The 24,399-nt window shown below is 38.4% G+C and overlaps 1 protein-coding gene across 1 annotated transcript in view; it reads right to left on the bottom strand.

The window, feature by feature from the left end:
• The window catches only part of FAM135B (family with sequence similarity 135 member B), a 244,861-nt gene that overhangs the window by 99,489 nt on the left and 120,973 nt on the right, over nt 1-24,399 (bottom strand). Inside the window, exon 4 of the mRNA XM_068155482.1 lies at nt 8,437-8,513. Within this exon, the coding sequence (XP_068011583.1) occupies nt 8,437-8,513 (77 nt within the window). The remainder of the gene's footprint in view (nt 1-8,436; nt 8,514-24,399) is intronic.

Raw genomic sequence — 24,399 nt, 5'->3', positions numbered from 1 at the left:
AGATGTAGTAGATCAGTACTCTACCGATCTACCCATTTTCCATGCAGTCCTTCAAGGCACATTTAGAAGGACACACTGCATTTTCAGGGAGTTCATAATTTTATGACTGGAAGATGTTGTGGTAACAAATTTTTAACGGCTTTTCTGGAGCAGAAGGTGATCTTTTACCACCCATCTGTAAAATCAATTGTCTCATTTTGAACTTCATTAATTTCTATGGAGAGCATGCTATTGTACCATATATTTTTATGCCAGGAGATATATAATCTAGAATCAAAGTGAAATCAGGAGTTTTCATAATATTCATCACCAATTTATCAAAACTTTACACAAGTGCTTATCTAATAAATGAGTAGTGTTGTTTTTCTTCCCAATTCAAGGCCTATTGGGTGATGAATGGATACACAAGCCCCATTGCTGTACAGCAAAGAGATTCCAGAAATGCAGAGGGCAGAGAATCTCAGAAGTCCTCCCAGAAGTCCTTTATTGCTGCATTGTAGAATACCCTGCACTACAAAGTCCCACTTACAGAAGTCCCGTAAGCCCTTAATAGATGAAGCAGATAACAGAAGTCCTGAGCATATGCCTAGCAGCATTCCTACACCAAAGCCTTAACTAGAAGAAGTAGCTAAAAGAAGCAGAAGTCTCTAGCAGCCCTGAACAAAGTCCCTAACCAAAGATCCTTGAGAAACCCTAAACAAAGGGCCTATTGCTCAGAGTAGCCGTGTTTTATGCCCTTTGTTATCAATGCCTTAACCAGTAAAACCCAACCACATATACAAGCTAAAATTGTTACTGTTTTGATCTATGCAGCGTGCTAATAAATTGATTAGCTAAGGAATCATGCACTCTGACGCATCCAGCAGCTGCCCTCTGAACAGTGGCTGCAACAAGTAGCAGCTTTTTAAAACAATGGGATTATTTTCAAGCTTCAGGTCACAAATCAGCACTTCACTGCACAGAAATTTATGGCAACCACCAGAGAAAGTGCCCGCTTCTGACAGATCAGGCCATATGCAAAGACTCCTTGTACTGCAGAGGAAGCACTTCATGGAACGTGAAAGAGGACCCAAATCTACATGACTCTAGAACAGAAGAAAACAAACCACAAACCAACGTGTGGGATTTTTTCCCAGGCAACTAGCACCTGTTTGAGTCATTTAGTTTGTTATCCTGCTTCAGGTTCTTCCTAAAAATTCAGGGAACACATTGCTTTTAATCTTTGGCAAAATTGAGAAAATTTGGCATGAAATCCAAGGTGATAAAAAGGTATTTAAGTAAATATATAAATGCACACATAACATTATTTCTGTATTCAGAAATCTGTAGAAAAGAATGTGTTGAGTTCCAGCATTGCCTGCAGATTCCAGCAGGGAATGCAAGTCTAAAGAAGGAAGTTTGAACCATTCTATTCTTCAGTATGTTATGCATATCTGAGGTCTCATTTGTCACAGTCCTCTATCTTCTTTCTCAGCTTGCTGTAGCTTCCTTAACTTCCTAATGACCCCCCCTCAAGTTTTTTGTCAGAGAGCAAGATTAAGTGTTGCAGGCATCAGTAGCTCAAAGACAACGTTTAAACCAGATTCACTACCCATACAGGCAAATGCTGGCAAGAAAAGCTTAAATAAAGACTGGGACTTTCCCACTGTGACATATGGTGCAATGCTAGGATTGATTCCTGCATCATCAGTTTTGCTGTAGTAGGTTGCTAGGCATTGCTGGACAGGCTGTCTACAACATGCCTTGAAGGTCCCACTCCAGATGGGAGGCTAAAAGATATGACAGTACCTACACAATGAGGTCTTTCTTTAAGGGCAGTAGACACACCATCACTGAAAAAGTGATTTGACTCTAAGCAGTTTTGTGCCATCACACATATCCTGTATGTGCAACTTAAACATCAAAATGAAATGCAGCTACTAACAAGGCAATCTTGGTCTAGCAAAATGCTTATGCTTAAATGGAACAATCTACTCTTTTCTTCTCACACTTAAGGGCTATATTAGGCAAGTCAAAAAAGAAAATTGAAATACCTGCATTCAAATTCATGGTCTTTGCCCATGCCAGTCATCTCAGCTCAGAATCACGGAATGGTTGGAGTTGAAAAAGGTATTTCAAGTTCATCTTGTTCCAGCCCTTCTACAATGGACTGGGACATTTTTTGCACTATAAGGTTGTTCAAAGCCCTACCCAACAGGCTGTATCTTTTTCTTTTCTTTTCTTTTTTGTTTTTCCAGCAATAAAGAGAACATGAAGATAACGGATAACTGAAACCAGAAAAGAAGGAGATATCTACTCTTTCTGATTATAGCTGCTAGAAAGAAAATGGATGTTCCATTTGTTTCTAGTGCAAAAAGTTATTCATAGAAAGCAAGGCAATTCTTTCTCAAAAGTGGAAATAATAAAAAAGCAAACCCACCTACAAACTGAACCCCAAACCACCACCCCAGAAAACACCCCATCTTAAAATTAGCATTTAACATCCTTCTACAAAGACATGCCACAATTCAGACACCAGAGCTGTACTTTAGGTTCAGAGGGTATCAGAACAGCTATAAAAATATTCCTCTCTGAAAACACGAGAATCCATATGCAAATCCTCCAGAATTTTTCCCTCTCGTGACATCACTTTCCTACATAGATTTTCTGTTGAAGGAAGATTTTGGATCAACTGCCAACTATTTGGATTGCTGTTGTTTGTCTTACACATTTTGAAAGTTATTAAATATATATATATTTGCATCTTTGAAGATGTACCATGATTTCCCAGATAGAGACAAGGGCAGGCAGTTTGTGCTGCTATGTTCCCTGTTTTAATCTGTAGGCCACATTGTTTTCAGAGCAGTCCTTGTCAGTGTTACTGATGGGAAATTAAACCAACCCGCAATCCTTGGCTTGAATAGTAAATTAAGCAAATACTTCTGAAAGGTCCACATGTACACTTGAATGCACAGAAAAAGTCTCTCATTCTTCTGATTTATGGTCACATCTAATACAGAAAGTTAAGCTTCAGAGCTACTGACCACACAATAATATTCTAGAGAACTGTTAGGAGCACAGAACAGTTTGCTGAACCTTGAATACAATTCCTGGTTCATTGAAATTCAAGCCTGGCTTCTATTTCCAAGTTCATTTTTGTACATCTATGGAATTTATTAATATGGTCATAGTATTAGTCTTGCAAAATCTAGCTAAACAAACATGACTTCCACAATTTCATTTTCAATGAACAAATCACTGTGCCATTCCTAAAAGATTGTATGATTTTATTTTTTTAGATCACTTAGCTTTTTTTTTCCTGCTACTTGCAGAGTGAGGTCCAAAGGAAAGAAGAAAGTTGTGCTCATACTGAAGTCTCCTTTCTCTTATACTTTACTTTGAGAAATTAGTTGGAAACATGCAAAATCCTGAAGGAAGCTACCATCTTTGCTTTTTTCTGCTGGGAAAGACAAGGGTACCATTTGCTTTCTCTGTACACTCTGTCACCTTTCTCACTTTGTACCATTACTTGCCTAATTTACATGCATACATACATGAATGCACAAAATGCAATCACAGCCTTTTTATGTCAGGTCTTTTAAAAACACAATGGAAATGTCTCTCTATGCAGAAACTCCTGCACCTTCTATTGTAGTTAGCGGACAGAAATAGGTGTGATTCAACTCATCTTAAAATAGATATGTTAAATTACTCCCTCAAATTACGTATTTCCACTGACTATAAAGGGAGACGGGTTGGTTACCTTAGGTGGAGACACTCACAGCATAGATAACAGCAGTTAGAGAACATAGTTTTTACCCTCTGTCACAGATTCCCAGGGCTTCTTCCATCTCACAGCCTGAATCTCAGGAAATGACTTATTGCCTGCCTTTAGAATACAGCCCAACACATCATTACAAGGCAACTATTTCCTAATAGGATGCAAAACCTGGCAAAATAAGGTTTGTTAGAGTTTATATGTACATATATATTAAAAAGAAAAAAAACAGACTCTTAGTAGTTACAGTGGTTCTGCCATAGGTTATTTAGCCTATTTTGACATGCCAGCTTCAAATATATCTCATTTCTGAAAATTTAATGTTGCAAGTTGAAGGAAAAAGGACTGAAGAAATACAAATAACCACTTACTTTTGAACACTTAGGCTCTAAGGGCAGCAAACTGGGATTGAACCTATCCTCATGAACTGATTTGCATATCTGCTTCTTAGAAGGCTGAGGTTTGAAAATGCACATTTTTTAGGAGATGAATATTCATGCAGATCCTCTATTTTTACAATTCAGCCAAAATAAGCCTACTTCGAAAGTGCAAAGACAACATTTTTCAGATCCTATGTCTGTCAATGCATCATAATTTTCCTATCTAAATGTTTGAAGAGGATTGCTTTAGTTTTGAAATATAACGTTTAGCATATTTATATTTGGAATAAATGCTGATGTTATATTTAGGATAAATGATTTCTAAAAGAGAAACCTTTATTGTTAAAATGCTTGATCAAATAGTGCAGAATGCTTTCTCCTTCACCATGACTTGAAATTAAAGCTGCACATTTCTGAGATGAATCCTTTATATTAATGTTGCCTTTTGACATTTTGAAGTGGCCTCATAGAAACTATTACATAAAACTACCTCTCCACTCATACATAGATTCAATGACAATAAAAGGCAAGATGCCCATAAATGCGATTTCTAAGTGCTGTACCACTCTATAAACCAAGGTTCATTTCTGACAGACTGAAATGTGAGATGATTAAACAGCCGATCCACTTAGGATCAGCAAAAGGTTTTGTCTTTGGTTTAATAGAGAAGGTCTGTTGGTTGTTTTGTGGCCAGCCCAGACCTGACCCTTGACAAGACAATCACACAGGTTTACATCAGTGCAGAGCAAGAGGAAACAGTTGTCTGAATGCAATTTACCTACCAATGATTCCCTTACAATATCATAGAATTATTTCTGTTTATATTGTGGATTAATAGTTCTGAAAATGTCCAACGATCTTTTATGATCTCACAGCTAATGAGTTTTTCTATGTCCACTCATCCCAAAATAACTTCTCTCACACTTAAGGTCTCATATATATAATTTGTATTTTTCAGGTATACCATATTTTACATATATAAATAGATATTTATTTGCAGGTTACTTTAACAAGCTTTAGAAACAAAGCCATGTGTTTGCAAAGCATCCATTTCCTCATTATTTTTTTTCATGCTTCAAAAGCAGTAAGCTTATTTTCACTTAATGGAGGCAAAAATTACCTTTCAAAAAATTATTGAAAATAATGGCTGCAATTTCATACTGCTCCACAAGTTGTAGTGCTGTTTCTTCTTGCTTTAATGAACAACTAACTGCAAATGCTTGCTTTGACTATGTTAAGAAGTCATTTACAAGAAAAGGCTTTCTTTGATAATCAAAATAGAATTCCTTTACCAGGAACTCCTTTGAGATATCCAAATATTAATAAAGAGATTAGCTCACTAATTCTTTACTAAAAACAGTTCATTAAGAAGCATATGAGAAATATAAATAATCCTTCAGATTAGGTTTTAGGTGCAAATTCACAGGAAAAGGCATTCAGTGTGGGTGATCATGAACTTGAATAGCACGGTGCAGACAACTTACAGCAATGTTCTTCATTTTTCAGTACATTCTCCTACTTTCCTTTTGGCACATCACAATTTAAATCATGTTGTGTTGTGTTTTGTTTTATTGCCAGATAATTTGGTTATCTGTCATATATTCCATGTTATGAGAAAACGTCAAAGTGTGCGTACACAAAGCTTCTTTATATCACTAGTTAAAAGAGTTAATGTCCAATGGCAGTCACAGCTACTTTATCTCCTCTTCACTGCTGAAAAAGTCATCAGCCACATTTTTCTTGCCTTTAAGAAACCCACCTTGCTAAAACTGTTTGAAGAGTGTGAATGAAATACATATATTTTTATGCATATATATATATATATGTTATATGTACATGGATATATATACATACACACACATATATATTATATTTATGTATTATTATATTTATATATATATTATTATATATATATATATATATACACACACACTTTATATATGTGTGTGTGTGTGCAGATATATATATATATATATATACTGACCTGAGTCAGTACAAGTTAATGTGCAGCTCTGATGACTTCAATGTCCAAACAAAAAAGGCTATTGGTCTCCAGCACAGCTCCCTTTTGCTTCAACTGGAGCACAGAACCTATTCTTTTTCAGCAGCATTGACAGGATGCAGCTGATGTGTGGACCATGTAGCGGGTCATAAAGGTTTTCTGTATCACCTGTCATTCCTGTTCCATGGATGAAGTCCTGCTGTTCATATTTGGCTGGCAACTGCCAAGGAAATTCCCAATACAGGCTTCAGCTTCTTCTCTGTTGAATTCTCAAAACAATTTCTTATTTTAGGAGTCTGTTGCTGAAAAAAATCTAGTGGGAAGCAAGCATCACCAATGTTGTTGGTTTCCATGGTTTTATTATAGATGTTGGAAAATATAATGAAAATAAAATGTCACATGAACTGGAAGAAAAAAATGTATTTTTGTATATTTTATTGCCACATGTCTTCACAGGTTTTATCTTATAAATTTGCATAATTGTTTTCAGAATACATCCTCAGGTCTCATAGACCAAATGGATCAGATAAGGAAAAGATTAAAAATATTTCCTTTAAAGAAAATTCCTGAGCCCCACCTATTCATTCTTTTGGGTGACTTAGGAGTTGATTCATTTTTTTATTGCATCCTTATTTTGTTGTACCACTACTTTAATAGGGATGTCTTACTGAAACATGCACAACAATTTAATTAGTCTATCCCAGCTGCCCCATTCTAAGACCTATCAGTGGTATGAGAACAAAAAAGACATTATGGGCCGTTTGCCTTTAAGTTCATTCTTATTAAAAGATGCTGTCTTGCAAACCTAAAAAAATCAATAGGGAATACTTGTGAAGATACACAAGGAAAAACTGTTTAAAGCCTTAACAACTTAAATGCCAAGTCTTGATGTTAGCCCTATAAAACTATTAGACTCCAGTCTGGATTGCATTAGCACTATGAAAGTCAGCTGCTAAGCCTGTAACTAAACTGTTTGCCTTGACTCTCTCCTGGCCACGTTTTACATAAATTGTTTCTAGCAGAGATTAAAAAAGATGGGACACTAAAGGTCTACCAGGCAGAAGGAAATACTAATCTGAATGAAAAATAAATACAGAAAATAGCTCTTTCTTCCTTGAATAATATAGTCATCCCTGGTTCATTGTAGAATAGGAGTAGGTGAGGGTTCTATTACTTGTTCTTGAGGAGGTTTTGCCTCTAGAAAGTAAAATTCTAGCTATATTCATATTGAGATTATTTCATTAGTTCAAAAATACTTAAACCAGGAAGTACTATAATTTGAGGACATTTTCAGAGAGCAAAGGAACTTCAAGGGATTCTGGATATGCCAGAGGTGAATTACACTGGAACTTGATGAAAAATAACTTTCAGTCATTATTGGGGATTTACCACACCATGAGATTCTCCAAACCTGGAGTACGTTTACTTACGTGTTTATTGATTTAATTGTTTATTTTCCAAAGAAATGTCTTTATTCTGATTTAAATGAACCCCACAAAAACCTCCAACCAAACGCCAAAACCAAAATGTGATATTTAAGCTCAGGAAATTGTTAATGCAGCACTCACATTTTTTGTTCCTCTATGCATGATATTGATTCAAGTAGACTCTGCACATTATTACTTACAATCTGGTTTAAACACTGTACATTGGGGGTGTGTGGTAAAGTTTTGGAAGCAGGAGAGCTACAGAGGTGGATTCTGTGAAAGGTGTTATAAGTTTTCCCCATATCTTATAGACATGGTTTCAGACAGCTCCCAGACAAACATGCTGCTAGCCAAGGTTGAGCCTATGAGTGACAGTGGCAGTGCTTCTGTCATAATATATTTTAAAAAGAAAAATAAACCTGCTGCACAGTGCCCAGAAGAGTGAGAAAATGAGACAGAAGTAACTTTGCAGAAAACAAAGTTGGTGAAGAAGGAGGGAGAGGAGATTCTCCAGGTGCTGGAGCAGAAATTAGCCTGCAGCTGTCAACCCACTACACACTGAAAAAAAAATTCAACCATAAATCACTTAGAATAGTAAATTATCCCTTTGTCTGCAAGGACAGGCACAAATAAGAGCGACTGCTTACAGATAAGATGATTGAGAATTTCCTCTACTTTTCTGACAGATTCAAGCACCAAAACTCAAGGCCAACTACATCCAAATTCATATCAGAACAGAGAGCTGAACAGTCATGATTATTAGGGAAATTCAACTGCATATCCAAATCCAGGCTCACCCATTCTCCACACACACTGCTCTGCATGCTGCACCACCTCCGATAAGAATGCATCCATCTGGGACCTGCTTACCTTGTCCTGCAATTGTAGCAAATAGCCTGTGGGGAATCCTGGATGGGATCTTCAGGCCAGCTCTTATCTGGTAATACCTGGAAAGAAAGTATTAAAAATTTCATTTTATTATACAGGTAACCATGCAATTGAACCTAAAATTCTATGAGAACACATCCTGGACACCTGTACTCAAATAGAATTACTCAAGAGTACAGTCATGCTCAGAAATACTCTTATCTTCTACTTTTTACTTTTAACTAAAGAGGGTTGATGTTGATTTTAATTAGGCCCCTCCTATTTTACAGTAGGCAGAATGGATGCAATGGACTTAATGTGTGACTTGTAGGGAAAGGAGACAGAGAAATAGCTACAAGACAATTAAATCAGACAAGCACTGACAATGCAAAATTTTCTGTGGAAAGATAACAAATGTGCTAATCTCACATCTAGGAAAATTCACTTCATGTAGAGTGATTATCATTCTCCTGTTCTAAACTTGAGGCTACTACATAATGAAAATGTTAATATTGACCATATCATATCTAAACCAGCTATATTCTAATTATTTGCTAGTCGTATTAGATGAAGAAAAACAGAAAAACAAAACATCAACAGTTTCACAAAGTTACACATGGTGCAGGTTACTTTAGAAAGTTTGCAAATGAGCTCAGTCTAAACAGTTTTACTCCCCTGCCAGCTTCAGCTTCTTATGGCTGATATGGATTTACTCATGCACAGTTTGTATGCAATTGTTCTTGTGCCAGTGTTGTAATTTCTTGTATCCCATTCTCCTTCTTTCCCGATGTTTTTCTTTCCAATGTATTTATAGATGGAGAGGATATCTGATTGTTCTGTGTTTTGCCAAGTTGTATACCAAGTTCCTTTATTTCTTTTCTTAAAATCCCTTATATTCCCATCACAGTGCCTCTTCCACATTAGCTGGTCATTTTATGTGGCTTCCCTATTTCACTAAAGTCTAAATAAGCTTTTCTACACTGAGCTTGTCTTAATAAAGAAACAAACAGCAATTAAAACAAACAAACAAAACAAAACAAGCCCCCATAAAAAAACAACAAACCAAACAAATAAAAAACCCAACACACAAACACAAAACCAACTCTTTACTTAAAGAGAGTTACTACCTAGACTAACTCTAATGAGCCAGACTTAGCTTATTGTAGTCATCTTCACTGCACACACTGACCACTTTGATTCTGGCGTGTTGTCTATAATCTTTTATCAAAGCTTTGTCTTACTTCCCTTTAACCTTGCTATCTGTGCTCTTAATTAAAAAAAAAAAAAAAAAAAAAAAAAAAGAACAAAAAAAAGAAGGGAAAAGTGTACTATTTAGTTGGATTCTGAAGTGATAATAAACCCCACGGAACTCAAGGATAAATTTTGAAAGTTGTCTTCTTTCAAAATACTTAGTTTGTGTGACATTTCCTGAGAAGCTACACACATCTACAAAAACGTATCCAGCTGTTTTTGCAATTAAGTGCTATTCCAAGAAGCCTTTCTGGCTTCTTGGTAGGGCTCAGAAGAGCTCCAGGAAAAAAAAAACCAAAAAACAGGAGTGAGAGTGTATGGCACAGGAGCTGCCAGCAGGCAGCAGGCTGTTTTTCACAGCAGCCATCAACATTCGCACCATCAGCATTTCCTTTCCACCTTTTTGGCGGTAGGAGGAGCACCTCTGCCCACAGAAATTTCCCCTTAGTTTGGGAGCCATTGGAGGTAGCAAGAGAAAATTTTCCTTAGCCCTCAATGCTTAGTCTTACACAAACATTTAAAAAGGCAATAAATCTGTCTGCAGCTTCCTCCACAATGCCCACAGCTGCTGTGCTAGAGAGTGACAGCAGAGGATTCAAACACCACTGCAGTGCTCCAGTCTCCACAGCCATTTATTACCTCAAGTTTCTACAATTCTCATCCTCAACCTCTCCACCTTTTGATGAAGGCAGGTCTAAATATAATAGTGTAAGAGGAAGGCAATCCATGCCCTCTTTGCAGCTCAGTACGGTAGTACCACAAGTAATGTAGTCCTTGCCTCTAGCTAGAAGGCATAGCGGGTCTACTGAAAGCAAGCTTCTCTACGAGGAGGTTGTAGCATGCAGATACAAGGAAGCCTGTCAAAGGAGTTGTGAATTCAATTTTAAAAATTTTTTAAAACTATTTATTCTGACAGAAAAATCTATTTTAACAACAAATGCTATGTGTTCTGCAGATCTGACAGGTATTTGGTGTGATTCGTTCTCACCCAAGCAAAATATGTTCAAGGGTTCTCAGCATCTTCTGAAGATGCTCAGAATGTCTCAAAATCAAACACAGACAGATATGTATTAAATCAGGGATTTAAAACTGGAAGCTCCCAAGAGATGAGTGCTCTGCGTGCAATGTGAGAAAGATATAAACAACTTTTGGCAAATAAGCACTAGTGTTAGCAGGAGAGCTCTGTTAATTCACTGTGTGTGAGAGTCTAATAAGTTTGTCTCTCTCTATGTGAGTCAACAAAGATAAAGTGATAGCAGAGCCACTGGAAGGAAGGTGGAAAGAATCCTGCCCACCAATCCTGGATGCAAATCAGCTTGTGATTGCATCGTGATAACACGGGACTACAACAATGGACCCAAGGACCCAGCCATCACGCTTTCTGGGCAGGGTGGTTTCCGCCCATCAAGTACCTTGGGCAGGGTGATACGATGGTTTCCACCACCTGTGTAAAGGAATGTGGGAGGACTTGTCTGGATGGAGACGGGGTAGACGGAGATTCCCCCCTCCTCCAGCCAGGGTCTTGCCCAAACACACAGATTTCCTGCCACTGGAATTCCTGAGGGACAATATTTGAATACATACCTAAGGACTAAAAAACTGTATAAAAGACTTGAGCAACTACTGGTTTGTAGAGAGAAACAGAGGAGAGAAACAGAGGAGAGAAACAGAGGAGAGAAACAGAGGAGAGAAACAGAGGAGAGAAACAGAGGAGAGAAACAGAGGAGAGAAACAGAGGAGAGAAACAGAGGAGAGAAACAGAGGAGAGAAACAGAGGAGAGAAACAGAGGAGAGAAACAGAGGAGAGAAACAGAGGAGAGAAACAGAGGAGAGAAACAGAGGAGAGAAACAGAGGAGAGAAACAGAGGAGAGAAACAGAGGAGAGAAACAGAGGAGAGAAACAGAGGAGAGAAACAGAGGAGAGAAACAGAGGAGAGAAACAGAGGAGAGAAACAGAGGAGAGAAACAGAGGAGAGAAACAGAGGAGAGAAACAGAGGAGAGAAACAGAGGAGAGAAACAGAGGAGAGAAACAGAGGAGAGAAACAGAGGAGAGAAACAGAGGAGAGAAACAGAGGAGAGAAACAGAGGAGAGAAACAGAGGAGAGAAACAGAGGAGAGAAACAGAGGAGAGAAACAGAGGAGAGAAACAGAGGAGAGAAACAGAGGAGAGAAACAGAGGAGAGAAACAGAGGAGAGAAACAGAGGAGAGAAACAGAGGAGAGAAACAGAGGAGAGAAACAGAGGAGAGAAACAGAGGAGAGAAACAGAGGAGAGAAACAGAGGAGAGAAACAGAGGAGAGAAACAGAGGAGAGAAACAGAGGAGAGAAACAGAGGAGAGAAACAGAGGAGAGAAACAGAGGAGAGAAACAGAGGAGAGAAACAGAGGAGAGAAACAGAGGAGAGAAACAGAGGAGAGAAACAGAGGAGAGAAACAGAGGAGAGAAACAGAGGAGAGAAACAGAGGAGAGAAACAGAGGAGAGAAACAGAGGAGAGAAACAGAGGAGAGAAACAGAGGAGAGAAACAGAGGAGAGAAACAGAGGAGAGAAACAGAGGAGAGAAACAGAGGAGAGAAACAGAGGAGAGAAACAGAGGAGAGAAACAGAGGAGAGAAACAGAGGAGAGAAACAGAGGAGAGAAACAGAGGAGAGAAACAGAGGAGAGAAACAGAGGAGAGAAACAGAGGAGAGAAACAGAGGAGAGAAACAGAGGAGAGAAACAGAGGAGAGAAACAGAGGAGAGAAACAGAGGAGAGAAACAGAGGAGAGAAACAGAGGAGAGAAACAGAGGAGAGAAACAGAGGAGAGAAACAGAGGAGAGAAACAGAGGAGAGAAACAGAGGAGAGAAACAGAGGAGAGAAACAGAGGAGAGAAACGGAGATGAAGGAAAACACAGGAGACGGGCCAGGCCGCTGAGAAGAGAAAGCCGGGACAATGCTGCTCCGGAGAAAAGAAGCTGCCCGGAGGACCACAGCTCCAGCCAAGCCTCAGCATCCTTTCTCTACAGACCCAGGCTGCCCAGAGGAGCCTCAGCACCGTTCCTGTATCAACCCAACATCTCCCCAGAGGACCACAGCTGTTCTCCAGCAAAAGCCTTACCACGGTTTCTCTACAAACCCAACATCTCCTGCAGCACCTTTCCTCCACAGACTTTAACTGTCTTGGGGGGGATGAGGGGTGTGGTAATATAATTCCTTTCCTCTTCTATCTCTCGTCCCTCTCTCCCTCTCTCTTTTCTCCTTCTCCCTTCTTATGCCCACTTTATTTATCTAATAAATAGTCTAGCTGTTGATACTTTGGCCTCGTTTGTGCCTTTAATTTCACAACACGGGAATATTTAAAAGAACTGTGTCTCTGGACCGAGACATCTAATGTCTCCGGACCCTGACACTGTGTTACTGAATCAGAACTTACACTTGGCACCTAATGTTTTTGATGCACAGCTTTCATTCAGATGCAGGTAAGCCGCAATCTTTATCATTTTTGTACTTCCAGCTTTTTGGAGATTTCATCAGAACATCTCTTCTCTGCAGAAACTTGCAACCCTATGGGTCATAAAAGCCCCAGCCCTTGCACCCCTGCAGCTCTCTGACAATTACACCAACCAGCACTCTTCACATCTCCTTTTATGCTCACTTCAGGGGCTCTTGCCCTTTTATGTTTATCAAGGTAGTAATGCTGCCTTTTATTTGATCCCATATCCATACTCTTCAAGTAATTTGCCCTTTACTTCCCTTTAAGACAACACAATAAAGGTAGAAGTGATGAGGAGGGGGCAGTAAAATGCCAAACAGCAAAATAAAATGAAAGAACCCTACTTGGGAAAGAGAGACAGGGAAAGAAAATGGCAGAAAGATTAGGACGCCAGTAAGGATGCAAGCACTTTTATCCTTGTCTCAAAGTCAAAAAGAAATTCTGAAAACACAGCTTAATTCAGTCTCACAGACAAGTAGTAACCTTCTTCAACCTTCACTTATAAGCATTATATGAACACTTAGAGATCAAGAGATTTTGTGCTTAGCTGAAGCACCTGGAAAACCTTACACTGATAATCTCACAGGGGTAAGTAACCCTTAACTGTTCTGGGTGAAAACACGAGGCACTCTAGAGCAACTATATAATAGATAAAAAAATGAGATCAATATTCCTGATGATCTTTTTCTCGCTCTTTTTTTTGTTTGTTTTTTTTTGTTCTTTTCTTTCTTTGGTGCCAGAAAAAGGCAAATATCATGTCTCATGAGAGTTCTAATGTGCTTCTGCAATGCTTACAGACTGAAACAGATAAATAGACCTGGAAATGTGGTTACTTATACTAAATGTCATAGAAAAGTTTGGAAGAGATTTTAATGACCATCAACTTCCAACCCCCCTACCATGGGCAGGGACACCTTTCCCTAGACCAGATTGCTCAAAGCCCCATCCACCCTGGCCTTGAATACTTCCAGAGATGAGGTATCCTCAGCTTCTCTGAGCATTTCAGTCCTTCACCATCCTGAAAGTGTCCCATTGCTCTGCCTGTGTCTCTTGCAATTTCATGATGATCTCGCATCCCATGATCCCAGCCAGCCATTGCTCTGGTACTGATCTGCTACCACCGCACTTAATTTCAGTTATTGCTGACTGGCTAGTAGAATAAGGAAAAGAGAGAAGCCTCATTACCGTACTGCAATTGAGAAGTGCCTTCAGCAAGGCCTGACATTTACAGGACCTCAAAAGGAATTCACACTCATTGTTGCCTCTTCTCTGCATAGAAATTTAGTGTTACAGTGCCTGTTTCAGATCCCTGACCCAACACATCAGATTTCCACTTTAGTCAGGTGCATCAGCTGGTGCAAGGTTAAAGCATCTAGCAAGAGCACACAGGGCACTTCCCAAGGGAAACGCAGAACTGAATAAAACTGAGCCAAGTTATGTCAAATCAGTACTAGAGCAAAGAGAATTTCAAAGCAGCCACCCATCATAAATTCTGAGAATTCAACATTTCTGTCTGGGTCCAGCTGAATTCTTAAGGTACCTTTCAGAAAACAGAAATTTGTCTCAGAAGTACAAATCACAGGATGATAGAACCCATAAGGGTGATTGAGTCCAACTCCCTGCTCCTCACAGTACTATCTTAAATAAAATCATATGACTAAGAGCATCATCCAGAAACTGCTTAAACTCTGACAGCCATTCACTAAGATGTCTCAGGTGGGTTTCCTGGAACTTATTAAAACTTGAATTTTTCTTGTAAGAGAAAATGGAGTTGCAATGGTTCAGCTCTTCCCAAAATGAGGTTCTTAATTCTAAGAGACAGCCTTATTTAGGAAGGTAATTCCTATGAGATGTAAACGCAGATTAAGGCATGGCTGTGTCATACGTGCAACAAATAAAGAAATAATAACAACAATTAAAAAAAAAATAAGGTTAAAGGTCTCAATGAAGAATAAAAAACAAAACCAAGCAAGAAATGAATAAGCAAAACAAACAAACAAACAAAAAACACCCAACCAAACAAAAAAACCCCACACTCAAACAACAGCTAGGAAAAGTGGACACTTTTCAGTATTTCGGTGATTAGAACATGAAGCAAAAATTGTACATTTTGCAAAAGTAGATAATTATTTTTGTGATGTTTTACATATCCTGTTCAGTTCCCTAAGACAGTAAAAAGTGATATGCTGCCAAACTGTAAAAGAAATAATGCAACTGATTGGTTCCTGCTATAAATACTTTCTAGGACTTTATCAAATGAAAAGTTAAAGCTTCAGTGTTAGGCAGGAAAGGAGCTTGCCTAAACATATAGAACATAAAGAACTACATAGTATTCAGGACTTGCCTAATTAATTATTAGAGCCTCTATGTCTAAAAAACCAAATCCAGTCTTTGAAAAAAGCTTAAAAAACAGTGGCAATTGATGGATATATAAGCTATAGATAGGAAAAATTAATGGAATTCAAGAAATTAAGTAACTGGATGAACACTTAAAACTTATATTAACATCAAAGACTTCTGGAATACTTAGAGAATATGAAGCATAAATTTTGCAGGCAGGAAAAAAATAGAAGTTCAATTAATACAATAAGTTATTATTAGAAAAGAAGCAAAACCTTCAAGAATTTGCAGCTTGTGACAAAGAAATACAGAAACTGGTAGCACAGATGCAAGAACTGGAGAGCAGAGATACCAAAGTCTCAAAGACTACAAGCTATTCAGAGCAATGACTACAAAACAATTTAGAAAATGGAAACAAAATTAAAACAAAATGAAGAAATATTACAATAGCAACAGTACAATAACCTGATTCCAATGTCTGCTTTACAGTTCAAATTGGATGATACCAGGCATAGTGTACCTTCAAGAAGACAGTTCTGATCAAGTGCTAAAGAAACAGTTAGAGACAGAACAGGAAGCACTCGTGACGAAAGAGAGAGATTGAAGACTTATTAAAACAAATAGAGCAATATAAAGATAATTTGATCAATAAAAAATAGGATATATCACAGCTGAACTTTGCAGTCATAGATGCAGGAAAAACACAGGACTTTCAGCACTCAGCTTCACTCAGTGAATGTGTACCTGAAGGCGGACCTGGGTGTTGTGTGTTGACCTAAGCCAGCTGCCAAATCCCATGAGGACTCATGAAGAAAACAAAGGGCAAGGAGCCTCTGTCCTCTTTGTAGCTGCCCTGTAAGTACTGGAGTAGTATGTTGTGGTCCCCTCTGAACCTATTCTTCTCCAGGGTGAAAAGGACTAACTCCTTCAGCTGTTCCTTATATGTCAATATTTCCAGCCTTGCTTTGATCATCTTCATGGCTCTCTTGTACTCTTTCTGGCCTCCCTATATCTTCCCTGAACAATGGGAATCAGAGCTGGACATAGTATTCTAAATGTGATCTGATAAATGCTGAGTGGGACGGTCATATCTGTCTCTGCTAGTAATACCCATGTGGATGCAGCACAAGATCCCTTTTGCCTTTGCTGTTGCAGCGGTGCATTGTTGACTCATGTTTAGCTAGCAGTCCCTTTCAGTAAGCCTGCTCTGCAGCCTTACAGATGCTGGCCTGTAAAGACGTCTTTGCTTAGGTCATGTCAGGTGCAGGACCTCACACTTGTATTTGTCAAACCTCATACAGTTGCTGTTCACCTGCTCTCCAGCCTGTCCATGTTTCTCTGTAAGATGTCTCTGTCTTTCAACATGTCCATCTCACCACCCAGCCTGGTGTCATTACAGACTTGGTGAGGGTGACATCAATCCAATCATCTAGGTCATTTACGGGACTATTGAACAGCGTGGGGCCCACTATCAGTACCTCGCAGACCCCCCCTTGTGGCAGGCTGCCAGTCTGCATGAAAAACATTGATCACCCACTGAATTCAGCCTGTAGTCCAGTTCCCTACTCACCATGCAGACCATCCATCCAGCATGTATCTTGCCAGTTTGTCTAGGTGGAGGCTATGGGAAACAGTGTTGAACACTTTGCTGAATTTCAATTATTGCACCTGCCCAGTCAAGGTCTGTGCAAATTCCTTTTAAAGGAGAGAGTGCTGCTACTCTTTTCTGTACTTTTTTCTGTAAACTAAGTCAAACTGTAGTTAGATCTAGTTCTCTCCCATGTCTGAGATCATCTCTTATCTTCTCTGTGCTTATCCATTTGGTATTGTTTGCATTCCTGCTGAGGCTGTTCTTGTTTTCATCAAACAGAAGTATCAACTGAATCTCAAATCAGCATTGTAAATTAGACATTAACAGAAGCAAGATTAAAAACTGAGGACTCCACTGACATAAGTGAATTCACTGTGATGGAACTCCACATTGTTCTTTCTCTAACTATAGACCCTATTTCAGAATCCAGTGATTCCCCTAACATGATCTGTTCATCCACTTTCTATTTGGTAAACAGGACTTGGGAATTTCAGTAAAGCAAAGCACCTAACCATTTGATCTGAAAACATACAATATCAGACTCAAGCCTCTTTCTGGATCTGGGTTTTCATGCCGGCAGTTAATATATTAATGACAGATACGTGAATTCTTTCCTGAAACATCCTCCAAAGGGAGTCAAGATTATAGACAACAAACCTTGCAAACGAAAACTATATTCATACTGAAATACACTATTCTCTTGTGGAACAGACAACAAAGCGAGATGCCCTAAAGGCATGAATGTTAGATCCTTAGAGAGACCACACCAACTCAACAGAAATGGTTTACATAGGTTCCAGTTTCATCGGTTAGGAAATGTAACACAGCAAATTGGTCACTATCCCAGTGGGTACTCACAGAGAGACACCGAGTCATAGAGCACAGTGGAGGTGGAAAATGCTTCAAATTTTCCAGGAAAAAAAAAACAAACTTCAAATGGTAGTTACAAGAATAGTACTATACAACCTTAAGATTAGAATTCAGGTGTTCCTAGAACTAAAAGAGACTAGATACTACACAGCTTCGTAAATACAGATGATCTTAGTGACTACAGAATTTGTGAAAAGTCATGGAATTTAAAAGGCAAAAGGCAGCACTGGCTACAGGAAGTTAGTTAAACCATGGAGTAGGTATTTCCAGATGCTTTCATCATTTGCATGTTATCCAAAACAGTGTGCAACGTATTTTGCATCACAGAAAGTAGTCTTGATTGTTTTCTGTCTTCTTGGGAAGCCACATCATCACAGAGAGAACAAGCGAAGGAAGACAGCACCAACAATCATCTTTTTCCAGAAGCTTTCTTCTACTTGGAGAAAAAAAAAAATCTTAAAGAAAAAAAATAATGGATCCAAACTGCTGCCACATCAACGAAAGACAATATTTTCAGAAGTATGTTTCACTGTGTTGTCAGAAGGCAGAATACCACTGGTGAGATCTGCTAGATCACACATACCCATGCTTTTTCACAAACAGCATGTCACAAACTAGAGAAAGCTATTGTGACTCACAGTGCAATTTTATTTCAATTCTGAGCTGCAGCATGTATCAGAGATCAAGGATCTGTGAGTAGAAATGGGTGTATCAGCTTTAATGGAACAAAAATTGTCAGAAGCTCAGGTTAGATAAAGCTGTTTTAGTTTTCAGTGCTTACAGACATTCCATCCGCTTCATTCTCTGAAATATTCCCTACTGTTTTGTTCTCTACAAACTGCCAATGTATTTAGCCTTTCATAAGGCAGGGGAGTGCAGATCCATTTTCTTTATCTGAACACAGTAAGAGCAAGCTCTAAACAGATTTATTCATCCCAAGCTGGTAATTTGACTACTGGTTTAAATGAAATTATCTATCTATTAAAATCTGACTGTTAAATATTGTGCCTGTAGCCAAAAATAACAACTTGAGTCCAATGAGTTTTCTGTTAAGGGATTTATCCTTCACTCTTTATCCAGGGGATGAGCAAGCAAGGCCTGCTTTTATCTGAGAATCTTCACATCCAGTCACTTCACTTAAGCTGTAGAAAATCTATTACAGAAATTTATTTCTCTCCACTGCTTCACAAAGCTTATCTTCAGAGAAGGATGTGTGAGTCTTGGCAATAGTTGAACTAAAGAGAATATTTTAAACTTGCCAGGAAAACAAACCAACCAACCAACCAACAAAACCCCCCCAACTCGAAAGCTAAATAAAAACTACCCCCCCAATTAAAAATCCATAGCCTCCTCAGCAGTTTTGCTGTTGGCTGGTTACAGACATCACTCCAGACAGTTATATTAACACGAATCAGAATTCAGTTTATAAGACATTTTTATAAAGATTTATCAGGCATAACCAAACTGGAACAAGATATTGCTAAAGAAGTTCATTTTTCATCTGCATTTTCTTTCTAATACCTTTTCTTGGCAAGTGTTATCCCCACAAATGAATGAATGTTCTAAGGTAACAAAATGGACATGTATTGATAGGAGAAATTGATCTGCATTTGCTAATGTACTTTTGCTGCAGCAAGCACATTAAGTAATTAAAGTGCTACAAAAGATCTTCCCATCCAGACACACAATATACTGAACTCCATTAAAGCAATGACAAAGGCCAAGTACTTTGTACACTGCATTTCAAGTGCACCTTGTCTACAGTATGCACACCACAGTTTGATTACATCTATAGAATTAAACTGTCCAGTTACACAACGAGTTATTATTTCAAGGTAAGTCTAGAGGATGAAATGTCAAAAAAGAACAATGATTTTGGCTTCCTAACACAAGCCATCATAAAAGGATCTGCTCTGGAGATGTTATACAGTTTTCCATTCTGAAAATTAGATCTTGGGATGTTTCAAGTTGAATAAAAACTATCTGGAAAAGTCAGACACCATAAAACAAATTTTTCCCATGCACAATGATTTTCTCTATCACAACATCTGAGTATTTCTGATTGTACTCTCTGCAACTTTATCAGATATTCTTAAGAACAAGCTTCTCAGATATTATTGTTATTCCCATATTTGTAGATAATATCTGATGAGCTGAAAGGCTGTTCCAGCCCACCTCAAAAAACTTCCCAAACTCATTACTCACTCCAACAAATAAACCCAGTAATAGATAATTTGGTTTTGTAACAGTTACATTAAAATGAGCCTTCAAAAAATATGCTGAGGTGTGTGGACAGTATTGCCAAGAGACAGGATTTCTTCAGTGATAGGGCAGGACAATAGAGCTGAACTACATCTCCCAGACAGGGACTTCCTCTCTGAAAATGAAAATGATGGATATGGGGCACTAAGGAACATAACAGTGAGAGAAATTACCAGTGTGATTTTTCCTTCATCCCTAGTTTGCATGGTAATGCAACATTTTTCAAACAGAGTTCCCAGCAGACATTAACAGAGAGTTGAAACCAGGCATGTGCAATATCAGAGGGAAAAATGTGGACAACATGGGTGTTTGAAACAAATTCATGTGGAGAACTCAGAAATGCTATATTTGAGACATTATGAGAACTCCAAATGTCATCTTATTGCTTCTCAACCCATATGGACCAGATTCACCATTTGTTCTGCTCCCATTTGGTGCCCATAAGCACAAGAACTGTCTGTGTCGTGTCAATAAAGTGTGTGTTTGCTTCAGTTGCCTTTCATACATGGGATGACAGCTGATTTTTCTTGGTCATGAACACTAGACTGATAACTAGACATTAAGACAACTTATTTAAAAGTACACACAAAACAAAATTCAGCAAGCTGTTTTGTCAGAATGTGAGGAAAAAATAAATAATCATCTAATGAATCAAAACATTTACTCCTAGCTTTCTTTCAGATCCTAGTCTCATTAGAGTTATCTCAGGTTTTTTTTTATCGGTAGATTATAAACAATTAGGACTGAAGGATCCAATCCAGACATAAGAGATGGTGATAGACAAGAGGAATTATAGAACATTAAGGTAGGAAAGGACCTTTAAGGTCAAGTCCAACTTTTTCCTGATTACCATGACCACTAAACTATATCCTGAAGGACTACATCTACATGCTTCCTGAACATTTCCAAGGGTGGCAACTCCACCACCTCCCTGGGCAGCCCATTCCAACACCTCACCATTCTTTCAGTAAAGAAATTGTTCCTAATGTCCAATCTAAACCTCTTCTGTCACAGCTTAAGTCCATTTGCTGTTGTTGTATCACTAGTTACTTGGGAGAAGAAACCAACATCAGCCTCACTACAACCTTTTTTCAGGTAGTTGTAAAGAGCAAAGATCTCCCCTTAGCCTTCTCTTCTCCAGACTAAACAACCCAAACTCCCTCAGCCTCTTCTTGTATGACATGCCCTCCAAACCCCTTACCAGCCTCACTGCTCTTCTCTGAATTCCCTCCGTGACCTCAATGTCTTTCTTTTACTGTGGCACCCAGAAATGAACACAGAGGATGTGGCCTCACCAGAGCTTACTACAGAGGCATGATCACTTCCCTGCTTCTGCTGGACACACTGTTTTTGATACAGGCTAGAATGCTGTTGGCCTTCCTGGCCACCTGGGCACACTTTTAGCTCATGTACAGCCAGCCATCCACCAGCATCCCCAGACCCTTTTCCACCAATCTGCTTTCCAGTCACTCTTCCCCAAGCCTGCAGCATTGCTTGGAGTTGTTGTGACCCAAGTGTCATGCAAACAGATGGGATCCACTCACTTAGGAAATAAAATACAATGTGTGATATTGAATTAAAATCTTGGGGAAAAAAAACAAAAACAAAACAACAGTTAAAACAAGAAAAAGAAACTAAAATGAGACTTTTGGGATTTAGCCAACTTTTAATGCTCATCCGTCATTAACCTGGAAGACAGCTCATTCTATCATCTAGAGCATTAAAAATGGACCATCATAAGATTTTCTCCAAAGATCTTAGTGCGTGATTGAGCCATACTTTCCCCATGTCTATGAATCTAATTCATAAAAGAAAAATATTTCTATAAGCAGATATTTTAAGTATTATCCTCAGGAGTATCAGAGAATGGTTTTGATCATCCTTAAGAAATTTAATTATGTTATAAGTTCAGTAAAGCAAAGGCTTTCATTTAATGGGCTGAATCCACATCTTTGAGGTGCATTTCTGTTTGAACCAATAAACTTTATACAATAAGTGGTTGTTTTTCAGCCTTGGGTCTTCTAGAGACAGTTGTGATACTCATTGATGCACTCAAGTCTAACTGGTTTACCCTCCAGGTATTTGATATAATGGAGAATTAATGACACAAACACCATATATTCTTAAAATCACATGACATTAAGTTCAGATTGATAATTTGGCTCCTTCAGGATGTAGTGTATTTGTTGAAGAGATAGACACAATAACATCAATACTTAAAGTGTAGAATATTGCATATAGGTGAGATGTGGAACTTATTTTTATCTGCCAACTGCGCTTCACAACAAACATCACTTTCTGATGTTAATCACATAAACCTATTTTGTGCTGTAAGCCAAACAGCTAGATGAATTACTGGAGACCATGGTGTTGATGGTAAATCACTAAATCATAGCATCTATGGCACAGGCTGAAACTGAGTGTTGCAGAAAGAGTTGTGTCAATGCTGAGAAAGTCTGTGGTCACAATCATCCTAGAGTCAGGGAATTATTCTGGCTAGAAAGTAACTTGGGTAGTCTTCAGCCCAATGGCTGTGCAAAACAGGACCAGTTATTGACTGTGGACCAATATGCACATGACCATATCTGGTAAGGTCTTGAAAACTTCATAGGATGGAGATTCCCCAGTCTCTCTTGCAGCAAACCCCAGAGTTTCACTATCCTCATAGGATTTTTTTTTCCTCTCCTGCAACCAGAATCTGTAGGAAAGGACCAGATCTAGCTGTTCTTTCAACAGCCTGTCCAATTTTTAAAGGAAAAATTGGCTGTTGGTGATTATGCCATTCTTCCACTAGGGATATGAGCAGTGTGTAACAATGTCATACTGCATTATGAACATCATACGCCTCGGCAGTTCTGTTTTCAAAGTGTTTTAGAAGGGGAAAGTGACAGAAAAGTGCAACGCACCACAGTCACCCTCACATGAGAACTTTTTTGCACACAAGGAACACAGTGGGTTTTTTAAGCATCTCATAGTTATTTTACAAGCAGAGCTGCTCACTGAATAACTGTTGGCTTCTTCTCTCATTTAGAATAATTGTCCTGACACACTCTGTGCTAGTGTCATGTTTCTTACTTGTTCTGGTGAAGTTCAGTGCTTTGTAAAGATATCACTTCACTTGTTCTTCAGTAATAAAACACAGCAGCACATACACATATCCTTTCAGAAGCCTGAGGGCTTAGAGTCCCTTCCCCTACACACACACAGAGCTGAGTCATTCCTATCAGTAGACATGAGTCCATCTGTAACTATGAATTAGGAACAGCAGTCAACACTTGAAGTGTAGCTCTGTATAAATGTAAAGCATGTTAGGTAAAATTGAAGCTGCTTTCTGGCATAATTCACTCAGGAAGTCATCAGAGCAGCAGTGTAAATGTCACTTGAATTGGGTGATATTTGCTTTCCTTAGAGAAGATTCTATCCTAACTGTGAGGGACAAAGGCTTATTTTTTGGTCAGCCAAATTTAAGCCATATTTGGAGTTTAGCTTCTTTTTTTTTTCTTTCCTTCTTTTTTTTCCCTACCAAGAAGAGATGTTTAAAAACTGAATGGAGCTTAGAGTTAATATCTTGCAAATCTTTTTAACACACATTTCAAAAGATGTCTTTTATTGGTTTTGTTTGTTTGTTTTATTTTTTAAGTAATGAATATGATTTTTTATGCTCATGCAACCTTCCATGTTTTTCATAGCTATCATGATCATTAAAAAGCCGTTTCTGAACAATATTTTGTAATAGTTTCTTCTTTAATAGTTTGATTCCAGGAAACAGAGATTTAAAACCAAACCAAAACAAAACAGGATCAGACCTGTATCAAAGTTTATACAGTGCAAAAGGCTCAACTACCAACTCTGGTGTTTCTGACTAGAAATGTCATTGCTTAATATTAGGTATCACCAAAAAGCTTTTTTAGAAGCATGATTTACAGAGATGCATTTCTTGCCAGTATCTAAATCACCTGACACAATCCAACAAGCCAATAGAGAGACTCCCACTGATATCAGTATTTTTGAGGATGGCTATAGAAAATCTGATTAGCATAAAATGCCACATCATTTTAACTGATTTCCTGAGTTCTTATCACTCTTGAAAACTAAGGCTGGAAGAACAGTAAAACCCTTTTATTTTCAGAGGCCTATGTTTGTATTACTTTATTTGGCTATCACACCCCATTGTTGG

Source organism: Melanerpes formicivorus, unplaced genomic scaffold, assembly GCF_026170545.1.
Source record: "Melanerpes formicivorus ecotype bairdi unplaced genomic scaffold, bMelFor1.0.p_v2 SCAF_32, whole genome shotgun sequence".
Taxonomy (NCBI): Eukaryota; Metazoa; Chordata; class Aves; order Piciformes; family Picidae; genus Melanerpes; species Melanerpes formicivorus.
This window is presented reverse-complemented; position numbering and strand designations above follow the sequence as displayed.